This window comes from Mastigoproctus giganteus, chromosome 2, assembly GCF_048544385.1.
Source record: "Mastigoproctus giganteus isolate SK-2022 chromosome 2, ASM4854438v1, whole genome shotgun sequence".
NCBI lineage: Eukaryota > Metazoa > Arthropoda > Arachnida > Uropygi > Thelyphonidae > Mastigoproctus > Mastigoproctus giganteus.
In genome coordinates, this window is record NC_143576.1 from 174,064,884 (window position 1) to 174,084,224 (window position 19,341).

At 36.4% G+C, this 19,341-nt stretch overlaps 1 protein-coding gene across 1 annotated transcript in view; it reads right to left on the minus strand.

The window, feature by feature from the left end:
- Positions 1 to 19,341, minus strand: part of PolZ2 (DNA polymerase zeta subunit 2) — an 85,922-nt gene that overhangs the window by 19,509 nt on the left and 47,072 nt on the right. The window contains exon 5 of the mRNA XM_090368785.1: positions 7,594 to 7,673. Coding sequence (XP_090224911.1) covers positions 7,594 to 7,673 — 80 coding nt within the window. The remainder of the gene's footprint in view (positions 1 to 7,593; positions 7,674 to 19,341) is intronic.

A 19,341-nucleotide genomic window follows, 5' to 3' on the forward strand; every position in this document is an offset into this window, starting at 1 on the left:
TGACCTATTGACCGGTTGATGAGAGTCATCTACCACCTAGTACTGCCTGGTAACATAGAGGGGGTGGCATTCCTCCATGTGGTGTGGCCGCCACACCTCGACCCCTGCTTACGTTGGTTCACACCTGAGTGGTCACCCACCATGTACTTGTGCATGGAGGTTATACCCAGGATTACTAACAGTCCCACCATCGTGAAGGTGCCTACTCGTGGGTAAGAATCTTATCACATCCCAAGATTTTTTTTTTCTTTTGTTATTGTTCTTGTTTACTGCTAGAATGGTGGGTCCTGCTAAATTAAACATTTATCACAGATCAATTTGGTAATTTCACGAATCTCACCTTTTTATAACATCCAACTTCATTTCTAATGTCACTTTTCAGACAGCTTTTCACCTTCATTCACTTACAGCATAATGGCCACTTTGAGGTGATTTTAAATTAAAACCATACTGCATCTGTAAATATAGTACAGTAATTTACTATACATAAGAACACAATTGCCATGACACAGAACACACATAAGCAATAAGCTGTGACTGTAGTTAAGTTTTTTTTTTTTTTTTTTGATTTGGTAGTTGTTGGCGCATCAGCTTCTGTGGCCATATTGCACCTCCCAAGGTTTTTGCAGTATTTTGATCCAAGCCTGAGGCGGGAATCGAACCCGCGACCTTTGGGTTACCGGGCAGGTACTTTACCCACTCGGCTAGCCCGGTCGGCTGTAGTTAAGTGCAAGTACACATTTACTCATTCAGTATGTTTGAATCCTTGTGATACACGAAATACAGTAAATTCCTGTATTTCTCAAGTTCTAAACACTGCTAACTCTATATATATATATGACAGTCCTTGAGTACAAACAGGATCACCATGAAGTAAAATATGTACTTCTGTAATTGCATCTGCCCACTCAGCTATGATTGTGACATTGTGTCATGACCATTCAAAACATTCTCTGGCCAAATTTTGCAGTGCTCATTGTTACTTTCACCAGAAATTGTTTTAAATAAAATCCCATATCTACTTTTAAATCTATGCAACTAACCTGAATTAGCTTGAAGTCCTGGTTATCCAACTGTTTTCCAAATTGCAAAGCCTTCTCTCTAATTCATACATCCTCTGCCAGAATGCAAACTTACATCAAAATAAACCATAATTTTAGTGCCTTAATGCAACTATGCATCCATTCAATTGCAGTCACATGAAATGAACAACTGAGTAATATTGGCACAATGATTGAACCATGGACTAGTTGCATTACAGCTGGGATTTTGCTTAGCAATCAACAGCACTATCTAGCATTATATCTGTTAAAATAATATATCTATTTAACATTATTATACAATAATGTTAAAATATTATATCTGTATACTTAGCTCACAGTTTCATATGTTCTTTGATGATGCTGAAGCTATTTTATCTAGTTTAGTATTTTCCACATGAAGAAAAAGTAAAATTTTTTGAAGTTTTGCTTACCGAATTTTTTTTTCAGCTTGTGAAAAACAAAAGATCATCCTTAGTGTGTGTGTGTGTGTGTGTGTGTGTGTGTGTGTGTGTGTGTGTGTGTGTGTGTGTGTGTGTGTGTGTCCATTGATAAAATTTTGTGTAAAGAGCATTTTCCTATAAAATTTTACACTAAAGGGTTGTTATAACGGATCCATAGTCTGGGATTAGTTGGATTAATGATTTTAGCCAAAGAACTGGATTAATGATCCAAAAAAAACACAAGTTACACTAAAGGCATAAACACCAATGCCAATGATTCTCAGCCAGGGTACCATCAGCTTCTTCTTTTAGACATGTTATGAAATTAAAAACAAATCAATTAAGATTTGTTAAGACAATTAAGGCAATCATTCTTTAGGGATGCTGCAATGTTAGAGTTTTTAGCTGCAGTGTATACGCGCACACACACACACACACACACACACACACACACACACACACACACACACACACACACACACACACACACACACACACACACGCACGCACACACGCGCACACGCACACACGCGCACACACAATACAAGGGTGCCTTAAATGACAAATGGCTGAGAAACACTGACCAGAACTGGACTGTATTGCTAAGCTGCTGAATTCTCATTAGGACAGAGTTATATTAACATTTCGAAGGACAAGTTTTCAAGTCCAGTTTTTCTGGGGTCTCGCATCAACAAAGTGTAGTGCCGAAAATGTGCTGATGTAGCCCCAACCTTAATAATCTCTTGCAATATTAAGAAAACATTAAACAAAGTTCCAAAAACTTTGTTATACTGAGATAAAATTACATGTCAATTCTTTGAAGTTGACCAGCAAACTTTGATATAGAGAATTTTTTTATACACAAGTTTCTTATAGAAGAGTTTGACTATTTACATATCTTCACCGACCATACTGTAAAAAAATTAACACAAATAATAAAATAGAGGATGTTTCAAAATTGCATGGAACAAATGTAGAAGCAAATAAAAAAAAGTTACTATAAATATATCTCAAAAGTATTTATTACCAAAATATGGAGGGCATTACATGAACAGCAATTATATCCATTTTGCAGGAGCCTGTACAACATTTTTGCCACAAGATCACTGGCAAATCTAGTACAAGCATTGCAAAACAGAAATAACTGCTGTCATGGATATGTTGTCAGCAGCTCATTTTGCAATCTACACACATGCTCCTCAATTTCTCAGCAATGGTCTGGTTACAAATGAATAATGTTTTACGAGAAATAGAATTCTCAACTTCAGATCCACTCAACCTGAGCCAGAGGATACCCACATATGACTATAAGCACTCACCATCAAGATATCTTATCCTTTATTGTTTGATTTGTTGTGTTTTGTAAAATAATCTGTTTGGTCCTTATTTTTTTTTTTTACCAGCGAGGTCTTCAGAACGGTGTACCTACATTTTCTGCAGAACTATTTGTGGGAACTACTGGAAGACATGCCCCTTGAAAATCAGCAGAGGATGTAGTGCACTAGCCCACCTTTCCCATGACATTTCTGATTATTTAAATATGGAGTACAATAATCAGTAGTGTGATGATCAGAATGGCTCTGTACCCCACACCCTTCTATTACTCTGTGTAGGATTACATGAAATCCATGGTTTATTCTACATGTATTACCACATGAAACAAATGAGAAATGCAATTTGGAAACTGCTGAAAACATTAAGAATAGTCCTGAAATGACAAGATATGCCAGGTAATTGTTGCACTGAACAAAATGGAGATCACTTTGAATAGCTACTTTAGATGTTTTCCTTTTAGGGGTTTATTTCAGTTTCTTCTCATGTTTTTTAATTTATGATTAATGTTTAATATCTCAGAAATAAAGACTTTTGAGAGACATGTTTATAGGATTTTTTTTTTTCTTAATGTAGATATGCTTATACATTTGTTAATTCTGTGCAAATTTTGAAATTCCTTGATTAAATACACATGCTGTGTTTGTTTACCCTCTAATTAAGGTCTGCAGCCATTTTCTTCTGTGGTCAGCATATATGACAAATTTAAATACCGAGAGTAGATAGCAATACTACTCTTTTCTTAGACCTCTTCAATTGGATTAGAGGGAGATTTCACTTAACTGATACACTTCAAGAAAATGTGATATTAACCAAAACCACATTCCTGAATCACACTGCATTTTCTCATTTTTCTCCCTTGGCATATCCAGTCCAAGGAGAGTCATTAAGGCAAATATCAGTTCTTTGATGACTGTATTTTTTATATGGATGCAAGGAACAATTCACCATTGATGCCGCAGTTATGGAGCAAGCCTACAAGAAGCACCGCAACCTTATTTAATCCATATTTTATGAAAGGATTTAAGGGAAAATTGTTTGGTATATGTCAACGTTTCTGAATAATCTTTGTCTTTGTGTCATAAATTACTATATGTACACATTAGGGACTGGTTTGACTTTTAATTTTATTTTTCAATTTTGAGATTTTTTTTAGTGAATGTAAATATCAGGGTTTGAGTTTGACTTTACATTTATATCTTTATAAATATATTTGGCTTATCTTAATTTAATTTTCCTATCCTCCTCTTCTTTACAACCTTAAACCAAAGTTTCTATGCTAGCCATCTGACAGCACATTAATGAAAACCTTTGTGCTTTGATCAAACTGAGTCTTAAAAAAGGCTGTTTAAGCATGGGTGATACATCTCCATCATTTCTATTACTCAGGTAGTATGCATGCATCATTTTATTATATCTCATATTGTGAATACCTTCATGAGTTGCCGCCCACCAATGATGAAGCCAACCAGCTTCGAAACAGTGCCATCTGGGTGGTCGTGGTGGTGCCCATCTGAGAATAAGTAACAGTAGTCTTCTCTACCGGAGAAGCGTTACTTATTCGAAGTAGTGCAACACCTAGGAAACTCATTGTGAAGGTATTCACAATATGAGATATAATAAAACAATGCATGCATACTACCTGGGTAATAGAAATGATGGAGATGCATTACCCATGCTTAAACAGCCTTTTTTCATACTCTGACATTTCATCAAGAAATATATTTAAACTGAGTCTTGATCTGAAAATCTGAGATTTTTTTCATTGGAAATTTAGGATGCCAATGAAATCAGAATTGGGTTTGAAACATTCTCAGGGACTAATAAAATACAAGCTGAAGGTTGATACCAATCTGACTTTTCCTCACGGAGTAATATGCAAACAACTTAAACATTCTTGCATAGATGACTTGATGTTTATGAAAAATCTGCCAATATATAAAATTTAAAGAAAAATTTTTCTCTTTGGTTTGTACTGCTCATAAGAAATTGTTTTTTTTTTTTTACAAACCATATTATTATAGCATCTTTGTTTAATGTATTTGGTTTTATAACAAAATTTCAAAGAAAAGGATCTATTGGTGGCTGCATTATGAACTTATGAAAACTGCCCTAAAATTGAAAAATGGAATACATTTCTTTCATTAACTATTACCATTACAAAAAAAAAAAGATATTTTAGCATTACAAACTAGATGGTATTACTACTGATAAAAAAAAATAAAATAATATATATATATATATATATATATATATATATATATATATATTATACTTTCAAAATTTCCAGTACTATTGGGTTTTTAAAATGAGGTCTCTTTGCCTCTGCAAAACCAAGGTGTGATCATAGATGGGTTAACTTCAACAGAACATTCTAATAATTTAATCATATTTGTTGTCTTTTGTAGTGGCAGAGAATCACATGAAAAACCATCTGATACTATAATGTATATACATATTTCTCAAATCTTTTATGCATACACGTAGGAAAAAGTCGGTCATCCTTGTTACCTGCCCATCATGCCCCCTCAAAGAGTATCTTAAGACCTCAGCTGTTTGACTAAGATTGATTTAGTTATTTGTATACAGCTACAGGCAAACTGTTTTCTATGAAATGCATCAATCTAATAATCTGAAGAAAGCCACCAGAGGTTGCCAGTATTGCATCAGAACCCCAAATATAAAGAATTGCTCCATAGCCAAAGTATACTGTTATTTATGTAATATGCATGCAATTACTCGTATGTCCTGCTTCTTCACTTATTGACATACCTTCTTAGTGGGTAAGCAGGCACAGTCAATGTAAAATCTGATTCTTAATGGTAGGATATATCCACAATATGTGAGATGCTTGATGGAATAGTATGGTCAAATCCCACGTTTACTGAGAAAGAAATGATTCACCTCACCTTTTATAGCATATTCTTCCTGATACTGGGCTTGCATAAATTTCAGGGTTGTGTTACCTTTATTTAAGATTTTCTTTTCTTTTCCTTTAGCAGCTTATGAATACAGCACTTTAAATTTTGTATCTAGAATTAGGAACTCCTCAAAGTTTAACTGAGTTAATGATTCTAGGTGCCAAGTCCAATGAATTTCACAATTGAACTGAGGGCCTTTTAAACATATTTTAATCATGCAAACTGATTTCATGTAAATTCAACTTAATTCACAAACCGAACAGTTATATCCATGGGCAACTATGGATACCTATAAGAAAAAATAACAACAAACTTCTATTTCAATTTTGCTTTTGCTACATCAGTAACTTTGTGGCAAAATAAAATAAGGCATGCAGCAACCTTCATCAAAAAAAAAGTACCTTCTTTCTTCAAATAGGCCTCTGGGGTTGGGAATATTCATATTCATAACTGCACCATCCTACATCAACCATTATCAGGTGCCCAGATTGTGGGGAATGTTATGATGGTGAAACGAAACATCGGTTCAAAGATTGTCTGGAGGAGCATATGAACGCGATAAAGACTGCAGATTATGGGAAGTCTGCTGTGGCAGAATGTTTTTGGGAGGAGCACCATCAAATCTCCTCAGACGAAGCTGTTATCATCGACTGGGCACATAGATTTTGGGACCGAAAATGGCTCAAGAGCTTGCAGATTTGTTCCTCTGAGAGCAATACCATTAATAGAGATGGGAATCCGCATTCATCCCCCTCTTTGAGGCGGTGGTTCTTGGACAGGATGAGCGGTTCTGCCTGGCATGCTCCCGAGCCATTTCCAGTTCCAGTGCATGTGAGGAAAATGTTGCCCATGCTCCTGTAGGAACACGTGCTGAGAACCGTGAGCCTGCTGATATTTAAGGATGTGAGGTACAATAAACCTCTGTTAAAAAAGGAGGTGGATGCCTCTGAAAGCTACGGTGTTCAGTGTCTCAGCGCTTTTATCATTCTGTGTTTTATATACATCGTTTTATTGTAAATAATTCTTTGCAGTTTAAAATTTCATATTTTATTGTACAGACAGTTATCTTTTTATCAGTTTTATCTGGTGGAATTTTATCATTCTATTTACATCATTATTTTAATTAACATAACACTATTTATATTTTTAATAATGGTTGGTGTATGATGGTGCAGTTATTATGAAAAAGTACCTTATTTCCTTCAAAAAAAAAATACTTTGCTCAACAATTTTTAAAGAGATTACCTCTCTTTCTTTATTTTTCTCACAGCACAAGTTTCATGTTTTCTACCTCAATGCTTCTTTTGTGCCCATTTCTAACAACAGCTGTCAAGCAGTCTAAGTTGCTATATACTTCACAGACATTGCATAAACAATCACATATGCTCTTACACTTCTGAATATTGGCAGCCATTTTGTTTTTACATAAGCAAAGCAAAGCATAAATTACAGAGCTATGAGAGAAAGATTTTTAAAAGATAGTGATATTGAACTAACAACTCAATTTGCAATGGATAAAATTAACAGTGGATTTAAAAAATGTACAAAATGTAAGCCTTTCTTTGATTGAAATTAATTGTCTAGAGATCTGTATAGAGAGCTCAGAACTATAATATATGATATGCTATGGAATAAGCAGAGTAAAACATTCTTGAAAAAAAAAAATGCTTATACATTTGAAAAATTGGAAATTACATTGAAAATTAATAAAACAAATTTAAAAAAAAACACATTTTCCCTATCAAATATGCTGTTTTTATAGAAACAAAAAAATCAGTATTTTTTTAAATCACTTTTCAATTTTAGAAGCATACATTTCAAAATACCTTTTTTTCCTTTTAAGCTAAATTTTCTCACCTGAAATTCAGGATCATCTCCTAAAGTTATATTGACAGCAGCTGATTCTTTTGTATGAATTTCGATCATAAATGTACATCCTGGGGAAACATTATACAGAATTTTGTTATCATTTTCAACATATGCATAAATAAAGCTTATTCATTATTGCACTGTTAGAACAATTTTAAAAAAAAAACAGATTAATGATGGAAGAATTTGGTTTAATCTAACAAGATTAAAAAAATAATGTATTTACACATTAACGAAATTATATCTTCTGAGGTTCTAACCCTGAGCTTTTTCTTCAATGTACTGGAAGTTATAAAATCCTATTATACACTGAAAACAGTTAAAAATACACTGAAAAAATATATGTAGTCATGGCTGAACTACAACAAAATTCAGAAAAGTTTACTGGTATTCTTCCCACCAGCTACTAATTTAACAGCCATTATGATATCTGTGCACATGGAAATTCCTCAGTTGTGCATATGTAAACTACATCTTGAATGCTCTAAATTATCAGAGCATTCAAGAGTTGTCACTGTCTTGCAGAGAGGAGGAGAGAAACCAATTATGGTGATCTCTTTGGTGCATATAAATATCTGATTTTCAACACAAGAAAGAATGCAGTTCTTGATCCACAGTGATTCAATAAAATATAATGTTCATCCAGAAATTGTTATTTTTTTAGAGCTTGGGATTTAGAAGCTATCAAAAATATATAACCTACACTAAGAGGGTGGTAGTAGAGGTGTGAGGTAAGAAGGCAAGCTTAAGTTGCATCAGCCAAAAAAAAAAAAAAAAAAAACATTTCACATATCCATTCCCTCCAAACATTTGTCCAGTTCCTCCTTCAATTCATTTAAGCTATCAACTTCCACAACGAGAGACGGGCTTGTTCCAGCAATCAACTACCCATTGACTAAAGGCAAACAAACTTCTGCACATCCATTCTACAACTGTCTTTCAAGAGTAAGAATCCCATCAGAATTGATGCCTGCTCAACCCATTCAAGGCCTTATACACCTCAATCAGATCACCTCGCAGGTGCCTAGTCTCCAGATGCTGCAATTTACAGAACTTAAGCCTTTCTTGGTAAGACCACCATTTCGTTCCCCTCACCAATCTTGTTGCCCTTCTCTGTACTCGCTCAAGCAACTCTACATTGTTCCTAAAGTGAGGCCTCCAGACCTGTATGTAGTATTCAAAGTGTGACTGACCATTGCCTTATACAAAGGGATAATCACCTCCTTTTCCCTACTAACAAAATTCCTGTATATCATTGACAATACCCTATGACCTTCTCTGGCAGCCTGTCTGCACTGCTCAGAAAATTTCATTTCTGACTACACAATTACTCCCAGGTCTTTTTCATTTTCTACCACCCTAAGTGTACCAAACAGTTGGTACATTTCTCTGGGAGGAGCATGAAGTCTGGGGTTACTTCTACCCATATGCAATACTTTGCATTTGTCAATGTTAAACTTCAGCTGCCACTTCTCAGCCCATTTGCCCAACTTTTCTAGATCCTGTTGCAGCAGCACCCTGCCAACCTTTGTATCATCTAAAAACTTCAACATTAAACCTGATACACCTTTACCAATATCATTGATAAATTTACAAAACAACAGTGGGCCCAAAACTGAACCCTGGGGGACTCCAGGGTTTGGTGCTATTCTTCATGCACTAATAACATCAGGGGATGAAGAGTAGCATCCACTGATTACCAATCTCTGTCTTCTCCCGCTCAACCATCCTTTTATCCATTGTAGCAACTTGTCCTTAATACCATTCAAATACCTCAATAGAGTTCCAATTTATACAGTAGTCTTCCATGTGCAACAGTGTCAAAAGCTTTCCTGAAATCCAAGTGTATGATTTCAAAATTATTTTTTGCAATCTAGTTCCTTTGTAACCATATCATAGTATCCAATCAAATTTGTCAGACAAGACTTTCCCTTAACAAACCCATGCTGTGTCTGAGAGATTATATATTTCTGAAAGTTCTGTTACTGGAACCTGTGAAATAGGTTTTATTTTATGGCCATTAAGTTTGTGACTAATATTTTCGTAAGGAACTGAAATGACTTGTTGTGGAGAGATTAACTTGAATTCCTAAATTTTAAGAATAACTCTCATTGTTTGTGTCAATCTGATGTACAGGGTAGTCATTTGAATAAGTCAGAGATGTTCAGCTCTTTATAACTAAATATTCAGAGCAATATTTCCTGAAAAAAAACATTGAGAGACCTGTGCATGAGGTATTACTTAATATCCAGTCTGGTTGTTACTCAGTGGTGAGGTAAAAACTTCAATACCTTAGTGTCTGTGGGTTTGTAAAAGTCCTAGGTGTGAAAGGTATCAAATGACTTGTTAATTAGAACATCTAAAAATAGAAATTATTTTTTAATTTCAACTTCACTTTGAAATCAGATGCTGTTATTCTACAAACAAGTTTGATGGAACTTGTCTAGCTCACCTTTACTGGGAACTATCATCTACACAGCAAAGCCAAATGGTCAGTTCATGGAGGCTGATCTTCTTATTACTGGACATGTACTGACATGTATATAAGAGAGGAACAGGAGTTATCCATGCGCAATCCAGAAATTTGACAAAAAAACTTTTCATGAAATGAAATCGAATGTTTCTGTACATGGATATCAAATTAAAAAATTAAAAGGAATCTAATTTCTTCAGGCTGTAGTTGATCCAATCCTGTTTTCTAAATAAAATGACTAGTATTTAAGAGCAATTTGTGCTTTTGGGAACAATGTTCTTGAGCACTTGAAGCCACTTAAATGTTACTGCTTGAGCAGAGTTTCTGATGTATGTTTTAGTGTTGATTAAAAATTCTTAGTGCTTTTGAATTATTTGGGTTGAGTATGAAGAGCTAGTGTTTGCCAATCTTGCTTTCAGTTGACTTCTAAATTTTTCAGTTTGCTTTAATTTTTCTCTAAAAGTTTTCTTAGATTTCTCTTCATTGTTACTAAGTCTTTGAGTTAGCCAAAGGTCATTTTGTTGAAAATCAGAGCAATATTTCCTTCTCCACTTTGGAAATGCTCTCCACTTGTCTCTGCTCAAAGCTTTGAAGCTTTTTTTTTTTAGCTATCTGTATTTTGTAAGGTGCTGATAACTTCAAATCAGAAGGCATCTCTTTTAAAAACATAAAATCTTTTTTAAGGCTTAGCTGTGGATCAACCAAAAATTACAAATTCGAAAGGATCACAGTGAAGGCATAAAGCTGAGCCTTTGGTAAATAGGGAAGTTTCTGCATTTAAGCAAAGTCCTTTGCACCTGTTGTTTACTAGGCATTCGGTTAAAGTCCTACTTGGAACAACCAATTTCTCCTACTGTATAGTGATATGCTTTCTGATAATATATATATATATCATTCACCTTTCTGGGTATGAATTTCTGGAGGAGCTTACATAGTGGACATAGTGTTATTGTTATGCGGTTCCTGTGGTTTCCCACAAATCCGCGTTAACATAGCACAGCCAGTCAGTGTGGGTTATTTGTGAGTAGTGTGTTGTTTGCGTTGTTTGACTGGCCTCTTCGTTACTGGGAGGCACTATCACCAGGAAGGAGCCTCCCAGCAACCATCCACTGGCATGAGGAGCCGGACTAGGGAGTAAAAGACATCTGGCGGGTCGTCCACACTCCTGCAGGAGCGAGAGTGGGGAAGGCCAAGGAAAGAGCAGAGAAGAGACAGGAAAGTGGAAGACAGGTAAGATAGCGGGGGGATGACAGAGCATAGGCATCCTCCCAGGCAAAAAGGAGCAGGAAGAGTGCTAGGTGCAGTTGTGGGAGTCCTAGAGAAGGACTGTGGGTAGGAAGAAGAGAACAAGTAAAGTTCAAATTAAAGAGTCCAGGATCGTCACAATGGAGAATCACGGAGCGGCGTCGGCAGGGCTGGCCTCAATTTTCAATTTCATGACTGGAAGTTTCTGGTGCTGGGTATCAGTTGCTGTGTGGAGGAGGTTATCCAGGAGTAGTGTTCGGGAGTTGCAGGTGATGCCAGCGACAACGAAAGACCTCGTTGGCATAAGTGGTTAGTGCACAGAAAGCATCGTTAGATTCCAGTAACTTGGTTTCTGGCCAAAGTGATGTAGTGTGGAGGTCTAGGAATAGTTGGATTCTTAGGTCTAAGTATATGTTGCATGAGTGCATCACGTGATCCCAGTCTTCAGGTTCTCTGCAGGTACAGAGGGCATCCTCGACTAGGCCGAACTCTAGAAGGCGTCTCTTGAAGGACCCATGGCCAGTTAATAGGAAGGAAGCATAGACGTTTGGTAAGAACCAAGTGGAACGTTGTTTGTTGATGTAGGTTACCTCAGGGAGGAAAAGTTTAGTAGTTGCACCAGTTTAGGAGTTATTCCAGTGGGTTTGCGATAGGTTTATCAATTCTAGCCACATACGTTTATGTTCCTGTTTGATGTCGGTATCGGTACGGTTTGAATAGTGAGGAATTCAGCTTCCTTATTCTTCTTGATGGCATGAGAGAGTCCGATAAAAGTGACGTGGAGGTCCAAGGGGAGGCAGCCTGTTAGTAGCTGTAGGGCTGCAGTTGATGTCATTCTACATGCACGGGTCATTTGTAGTAGCATAAGTCATTGAATTTGCTGAATTTTACATTGAGCATGCACTAAAGTCATTCGGTGGTACCATACTGCAGCTCCATATGTGACAATTGGTATAAATACTCTCAGTATAGAAGGCGTTGAGTTGGTCCTTTAAGACCCCCACAGTCCTTGCGGGTAAAGCGTGATAACATAGTGATGTAATGTTTTATCTTTTCTTTGATAGCTTGGATATGGGGGATGAAAGTTCTCCTGTCGTCCAAAATTACTCCTAGGTGAGCTTACAGAAAAATATATAAGAAATTAATATTAATCTATAAACAACAATTTGTATAATAATATTAATATAATAGTTCCATATAAGTTCAAATGCCATGAATACACACTCATATGCATTCATAGTTTCTGAAAAAAGAATACGAGCAACTGTTGATGTTAGTAATATTTAATCTATCAGAAAAAAAATCAGTGCATTCCTTCATACAAAGGACAAAGATGGTCAGAAAAGGTGGTAGCTATGTTTTAATGCAGCAAAATGAAAGGTGCATTTGGGAATAGCAATCCCAAAATAAATTATACTCTTGGTGGGGTTGAATTAAAAACAGTAGAGGAAGAAAAGAATCTGAGAGTTACAACAGAGGCAGATATGAAGTTTTCTGAGCAGTGTAAACAGGCATCAAGGAAGGTCCATGGTGTTATATTGATGATTTATTGAACATTAACCTGTAGAAATAGGGAAATCATGATCCCATTGTAAAAGCAATTGTGAGAATGCATTTGGTATGCTGTGTCCAAGTACAGAGACCTCATCTGAAATAAGACATTTAAGCTTCTTTAAAGAGCCCAAAGACAGGCAACTTGCATGGTGAGATCAGCAAAAGAGTACCCATACAAGGAAAAAATCTGATTATGTGGGCTACAGAGCTTGGCAACCAAGCATCTCAGAGGGGACCTGATTGAAGTTTATAAGGCTCTGAAAGGGGTTAGTAAATGAATGAAGATGAAATTTTCACTTTTATAAAGAATTCCAGAACTAGTGGCCATAAATTCAAATTACAGTCTAGTCTAAACCTTTTCCAGGGTAAAAAGGTTGAGACTATATTGTAGAAAGTTTTCATTTAGCCAGTGAGCTGTTAATTGCTGGAACAGGTTGCCTCTGCTGGCAATTGAGGCTGACAGTTTGAAGAAATTCAAGGTCAGCTGGATAGCATGAGGAAAGAAGTGCATAATTTGCATTTTCTTATTTACTCTTTTTTTTTTTTTTTTTTGGCCGGTGCAGCAAAAGCCTCTAGCTTCCTTGCACTATGTGGCTGGTAATAATACTTCACAAATACACAAAATGACTAATGTAAAGAAAGACACTGTTATAGCACATGTAAATGTTAATAAGTTTATTGAAATGGTTACAAAAAAAAAAAAAACTAAATAACATCCACAATACAAATACTTAACATCAAGGCAATTCTTCAAAACTCAACTGAGTAACAGCATTAGGCCTGCTGGGGGATCACATAGCTAGACTGAATCAACAACAGAGGCAAAACAGGGCTCATAAGATAAATTACAGAGGTAAGGTTATTACAAAGCTAAATTAAGACTGAATAAAGATGTTTAACTCAGATGCATAACTATATTATCAGATAAATGTGTACAGTTATTACAAAACTACATTACAAAGCACAGTTATTACAAAACTACATTAAAAAAGTACAGTTATTACACAACTAAATTACAAAAGTACAGTTATTACAATGATACAAGACAGAGTCAGATGCAATCTTTGCATCACACTGGAGGTGACCGCCCAGGTGTAAACCAACATAGCATGGGTCGAGGTGTGGCATCCACACCACACAGAGGAATACCCCTCTGTGTTATCATGCAATAATAGGTAATAGATAACTCTCATCAAAACCCCTGGGCATAAAACAAAGATGAGAGAAATTGCTGCCTTAAAATAAACTGTTAAAACAGAACTGAATAAGGTACTGTGTACTTCAAATATAATGTTAAATTCAAATAATGCTAAAATAATGTTAAATTCAAAAGTATAAAAGGTAATAATGGTGGGAAAAGATGGGGTATGGGCTAACCAATACCAAACCACCTGGGTATAATTAGGATATCAAAATTATACAGAGGAAACAAAGTAAAATTTCAGATAGACAAGCTGGGCTTGCTACTTAGAAGTCTAAAAGGCTGATGGAACTGATACTCAAGTGACACTTGTCAAGTGGATCAAATTTCAATGAAGTCTGGTTGTTCTGTGACAATCAAATCCATTACTTGCACCTTCACAATGGTGGGACTGTTAGTAACCCTGGGTATAACCCTCACATGCAGATCCTGAAATACAACACCTAGTATACTGGAGGTGACCGCCCAGTTCTAAACCAACATAAGCATGGGTCGAAGTGTGGTCTCATCAACCAGTGCAATATCACCACTTTGCTTATTAGAGGCGTGAAGTGGAAAACCCCATGTTTAGTCTCCAGAAAGAGAAAAGCTCCGGCAACCCTCTTCCCCATCTCTTCCTTCATGCAGTATGATTAACTGATGTCCTTTAATGGTGAAAGGTCATCATGTTGAAATCCAATCTTCCTTGCATTTCAGGAGTACAGCTTTAAAACGATGTGTTCACTGGCCAGCTGCTAGATAGTCAACTCAATTAAACCTATTAGTAACTTTCCAGGAAGAATACAAATCAGGTAGTATATAATCTTACTGCATCTACTCGGCCAGATTTTTAGGAGCATTAGCAACTAAGGCCATATTGCTCCGGTCATTCCCTGACCTTTCCACATCTTCCATATTTGGTGGTCATGGGCTCAAACCCCGGTCTAATCAAGAAGCATGTGCTATGCAATGCTGCTCCTGCCCACCTGGCTACAGAGGTGCTGGTATCTGAGTAGTGTGTCTGGGGGGGGGAGGACATTTTTGACACCAAGTTAGCTCAAGAAGCTGGGTATATTCTTGCTGTGTATATGCCATAACCAAAAATTTCATTACCATACATGTCTTCCCCACCTTTTCTTACTGCTGAATATATCAAATAGTCAAACTAACAAAACTTATCAGCAAAAAGATCTAAACCTCCCAAACACTTCCTCATTCATTTCATAAATACACATGGCCTCAGTTTCAATCTCAATAATGTCCATTTTCTTTTAGTCTGCAAAACCCACTTACTTTTCCTAACAGAATCCCAATTGTCAGTTAATTAAACCACTGCTCATCTCAATTGTCCAAATTATTTGCTATAGGATTCCTTCTGCTTCAAAGGTGGTAATTGTGCATATGTCTGCTCTGATATTCCCTGTCATAGACTTAGTAATTTATAATTGCCTTTTTTCAATCTTCTCTGGTTTAAAATCTCTCTACCCCATTCTGTAAAATTCATTTGTTTCCTCTATTGTTCTCCCAACTCCACTAATCACTTGGAACTCTTTGACTTCCTTTCTTTGAAACTTGGCTTTATCCAGTCCAAATTTCCTAACAGTAAGGTAATTTTCCTTGGCGATTTCAATGTTCACAACTCCTGCTGGCTTTTGTTTCCTAGGCACACAGGTCCAGCTGGTCGAGACATTGGAGCTTTTGCAATTACTAATAAATCTGATGTCAATGTTTGTTCAGATCGGGTCAGTAAAATTATTCTTGTACACTCCACCTTAAAATCTCATCCTTTATCTAAAACTTGGTTTTCCAGTAAATGCAATAAGGCTGTTCAAGATAAGAATATTGCATATCATAATTGGCTTGTATCCAAATCTTCAGCTTCATTTTCTGCCTACACCAAAGCTTTCAATAACTGTAAAGCAGTTATTAATCAATCCAAACTACATTTTAGAACAGGCTAAGCGCAGAAAACTTGCTTCTTGTCCAAATGGTAGTCAAGCATGCTGGTCTCCTGCCAGAGCTATTGGCTGCAACTTTTGCCTGTCTCTACTCCGACATCTGTTAAAACCTGACTTGCTAGCTTCTAACTCTTGTATCAATGACCTTGGTAAACCAACTCCTACATTTCCCAGTACATACCATTCAATGCCTCCTGTGGTCTTCTGTCAAAGACTGCCTTATAAAACCTTAACGGCTCATTTTAGCCACAGTAGCTCTTGCACCAAGAACTCATAAATCAATCAATCTTCCATCAAAAGGATATCAGAATTTTGAAGTCTTGATGCCAAGAAAGAACTAGGTCCTGATGATATTTCTCCACTTGTTCTCAAAACCTATGCCTGAGCTTATTCCTATCCGTGTTACGTTTTTATACTTTCTTATTCCACCAGTTTTTTCTTCTGCTTGGAAGTTTACTAATATCCAGCCAATTCCTCAAAAAGGGTGACAAATCCCTCCCATCCAATTATCATTCCACTACACTTACTTTTTACACTTTCTAAAGTAATGGAGAAATCCAATAACTGTCAACTCCTAAACTATCCAAAAACCTTCTGTCTGCTCAATGATCATCAGTATGGATTCCATCACCGTTGATCCACTGATGATATTCTGACTTATATTACCCATCTATGGGCAAATTCAATGGAAAAGTTTGGCAAAACTCAAGCAGTTGCTCTTGACATTTCAAAGGCCTTTGTTTGTGTTTAGCATAAAGGTCTTCTAAATAACCTTCCATCTTATGGGACTATTTTTTGTATTTGGGTATCCAGTTTTCTCTCTGACTGCTCATTGCAAGTGATGGTTGACAGCTCTCTATCTTCTAACTTTTCTACTGATCTTGGAGTTCTCCAAGGTTCAGTTCTTTCTCCCACTCTTTTCCTCTTGTATTTTAATCAGTCCAAACTACATTTTAGAACAGGCTAAACACAGAAAACCTTCTTCCACTAACTGGAAATCCTATCTGCAGTTTTTCTGATGATAGCACATTGCATTCCACCTTCCAGTTTCAGATACCTTGCCCAGCACAAGCAGCTTCAACTTATCAAATGTTCACATTACAAATACTGCTTCCTTTGTATCTAAAAAATTGGATTCTCTTTCGCTTTTTGAATTACTTTTCTAAACAGCTATTCACTCTGTACAAATCTCAAATCAGCCCGACCACAAAATAATGTTCCTATATCTAGAGCAATGCTCCCATAAGCTACCCCCCCCCTCTCTCTCTCTGGCTTCTAGACTCCATTCAAAAGAGGGCAATTAGGTTAATTAATCACCTGTCTCTTACAAAGTCACGTCACTCCACCCCACTCTCTGTCTCACAGATGCTCTGTTTCGGCTGCATGCATTTTCTATAGATACTTTCATGGGCACTGTTCTTCTGAACTGACTTCTATAATTCCCCCTCTCTCTTCCACCATCCTGAACATGTGCTACAACCAGTCAGTATCCTTTTACTGTCCAATTTCAAACTCAGAAAACCAACTTTTCTTCTTCCTCATTTATTCCTTTGACTTCCATTTTCTGGAACAACTTCCCTTCGCATGTATTTCCTAAAAATCACAATTTTTGGAAATTTAAGTCTAATGTCAATAACCATGCATGAGAGGTTGAGAAACCTCCAAATCATGCATACTTATGCATACTTATGAAAGGTATTTGAACCTATCGTACTTAGTACGATAGGTTCAAATACCTTTCATGTTTGCAATTTTCATAAAACAAAATAAAAAAAAAGGCAAAAGTCCTACAAACAAATAGTTTAGCTAGAGAGCAGAAGGTTGTGACTTGCATGGAAGCTGACAGGAGAGTGTAAATGCAGTAGCAGGCGACTGTCTAGAAGGACACTGATTGAGAACCAGGGCCTGAAAACGTGAGACTACTACATAAATTCATAGCTACATTCCCAAGTTCAAAATAAAAACTGGCCCATGCAATTAGAGCTTCAAAGCTGTTGTTTAAAGGAGAAAAAGAAAAAAAAAAAATTCTATTATGAATACTACTGAACAAGAGAAAAATTAATCAGAAATATTCATAAATTCTTATTTTAAGGCTAACCCCACCCCATACTGTTATGTGGGAAATATATTGTCCCGCCCTCAAGCCAGCAAGACTCCACATACCTAATGCAAAGTTAAATAAAATTAAGTTTTCACTTTTGATTTAAAAATTGCAAATTAAGAAATGTTTTTCCCAAAACAGTCTCTAGTAGCCTCTAGCTGCTTTTGATATATTTGAACAATATCTAGAGATAAAAGATATGTTATTTTAAACGTATAATTAATAACAATAATTCACTCTTGAATAAGGTTCAATAAAACATAAGCTAGAGTTTAACATAAGCTAGAGCACTGTAACTGTTCAGAATTAGACAACATATGTTTATACGAACCTCTTCTTCTTGTTTTCAGGTGCTGAATTGATCTTGAAATTATGACCCACATGTTATGAAACATCCTGTGTATATATTACAATCATGAGCCAAAACATGATACCCACATAAATTCTGTACAGTGGGATCAACTGACGATGTTACCAACAGTAAATTCTAAGTGGGAAGCATTCAAGGAATTAATCGTGGATGCTACTAAAAGTTTCATACCTATTAAGAAATATTGTTCAAGGTTTAGGTCTAAATGGTTATCAAATGAACTAATGAGACTCGTGACAGAGAAGAAAAATGCATGGGATGCATATAAATTATCAAGCGACTCAGAAGCCTATGGCAGATATAAGCTAGTCTGTAATCAGGTCACAAAGGAGGTTAGGCAAGCGAAGGCAGATTACAAGAAATCTTTGGCAAAAGATGCCAAGAAAAACAGCAAGGATTTCTTTACTTATATAAACTCTAAAAGGAAGGGGATGAATCTGATTGGTCCACTGGATATCGATTTTTTTTTTTTTTTTTTTTGTTTTTTAGGAGCATTAGCAACTAAGGCCATATTGCTCCGAGGATATGCAGTGGTCATTACCTGACCTTTCCTCATCCTCCGTATTTAGTCACGGGCTCGAACCCAGGTATAATCAAGAAGCGTGTTCTACGCACTGCTGCTCCTGCCCACCTGGCTACGGAGGCGCCGTGGATATCGATGGTTCAGCTGTTGATGATCCTGCTCAGATAGCAAACAAACTGAATGAGTATTTTGCATCTACATTCACACATGAGGAGTTATTAAGGTTTGAAAATGGCAGAAGGTTATCAAATTGTAGCAGGGTGCTTAATGATGTTATAATAACTGAAAGCAAAGTGGAGGAGAAATTGTTGAAGTTAAACATAAGAAAGGTA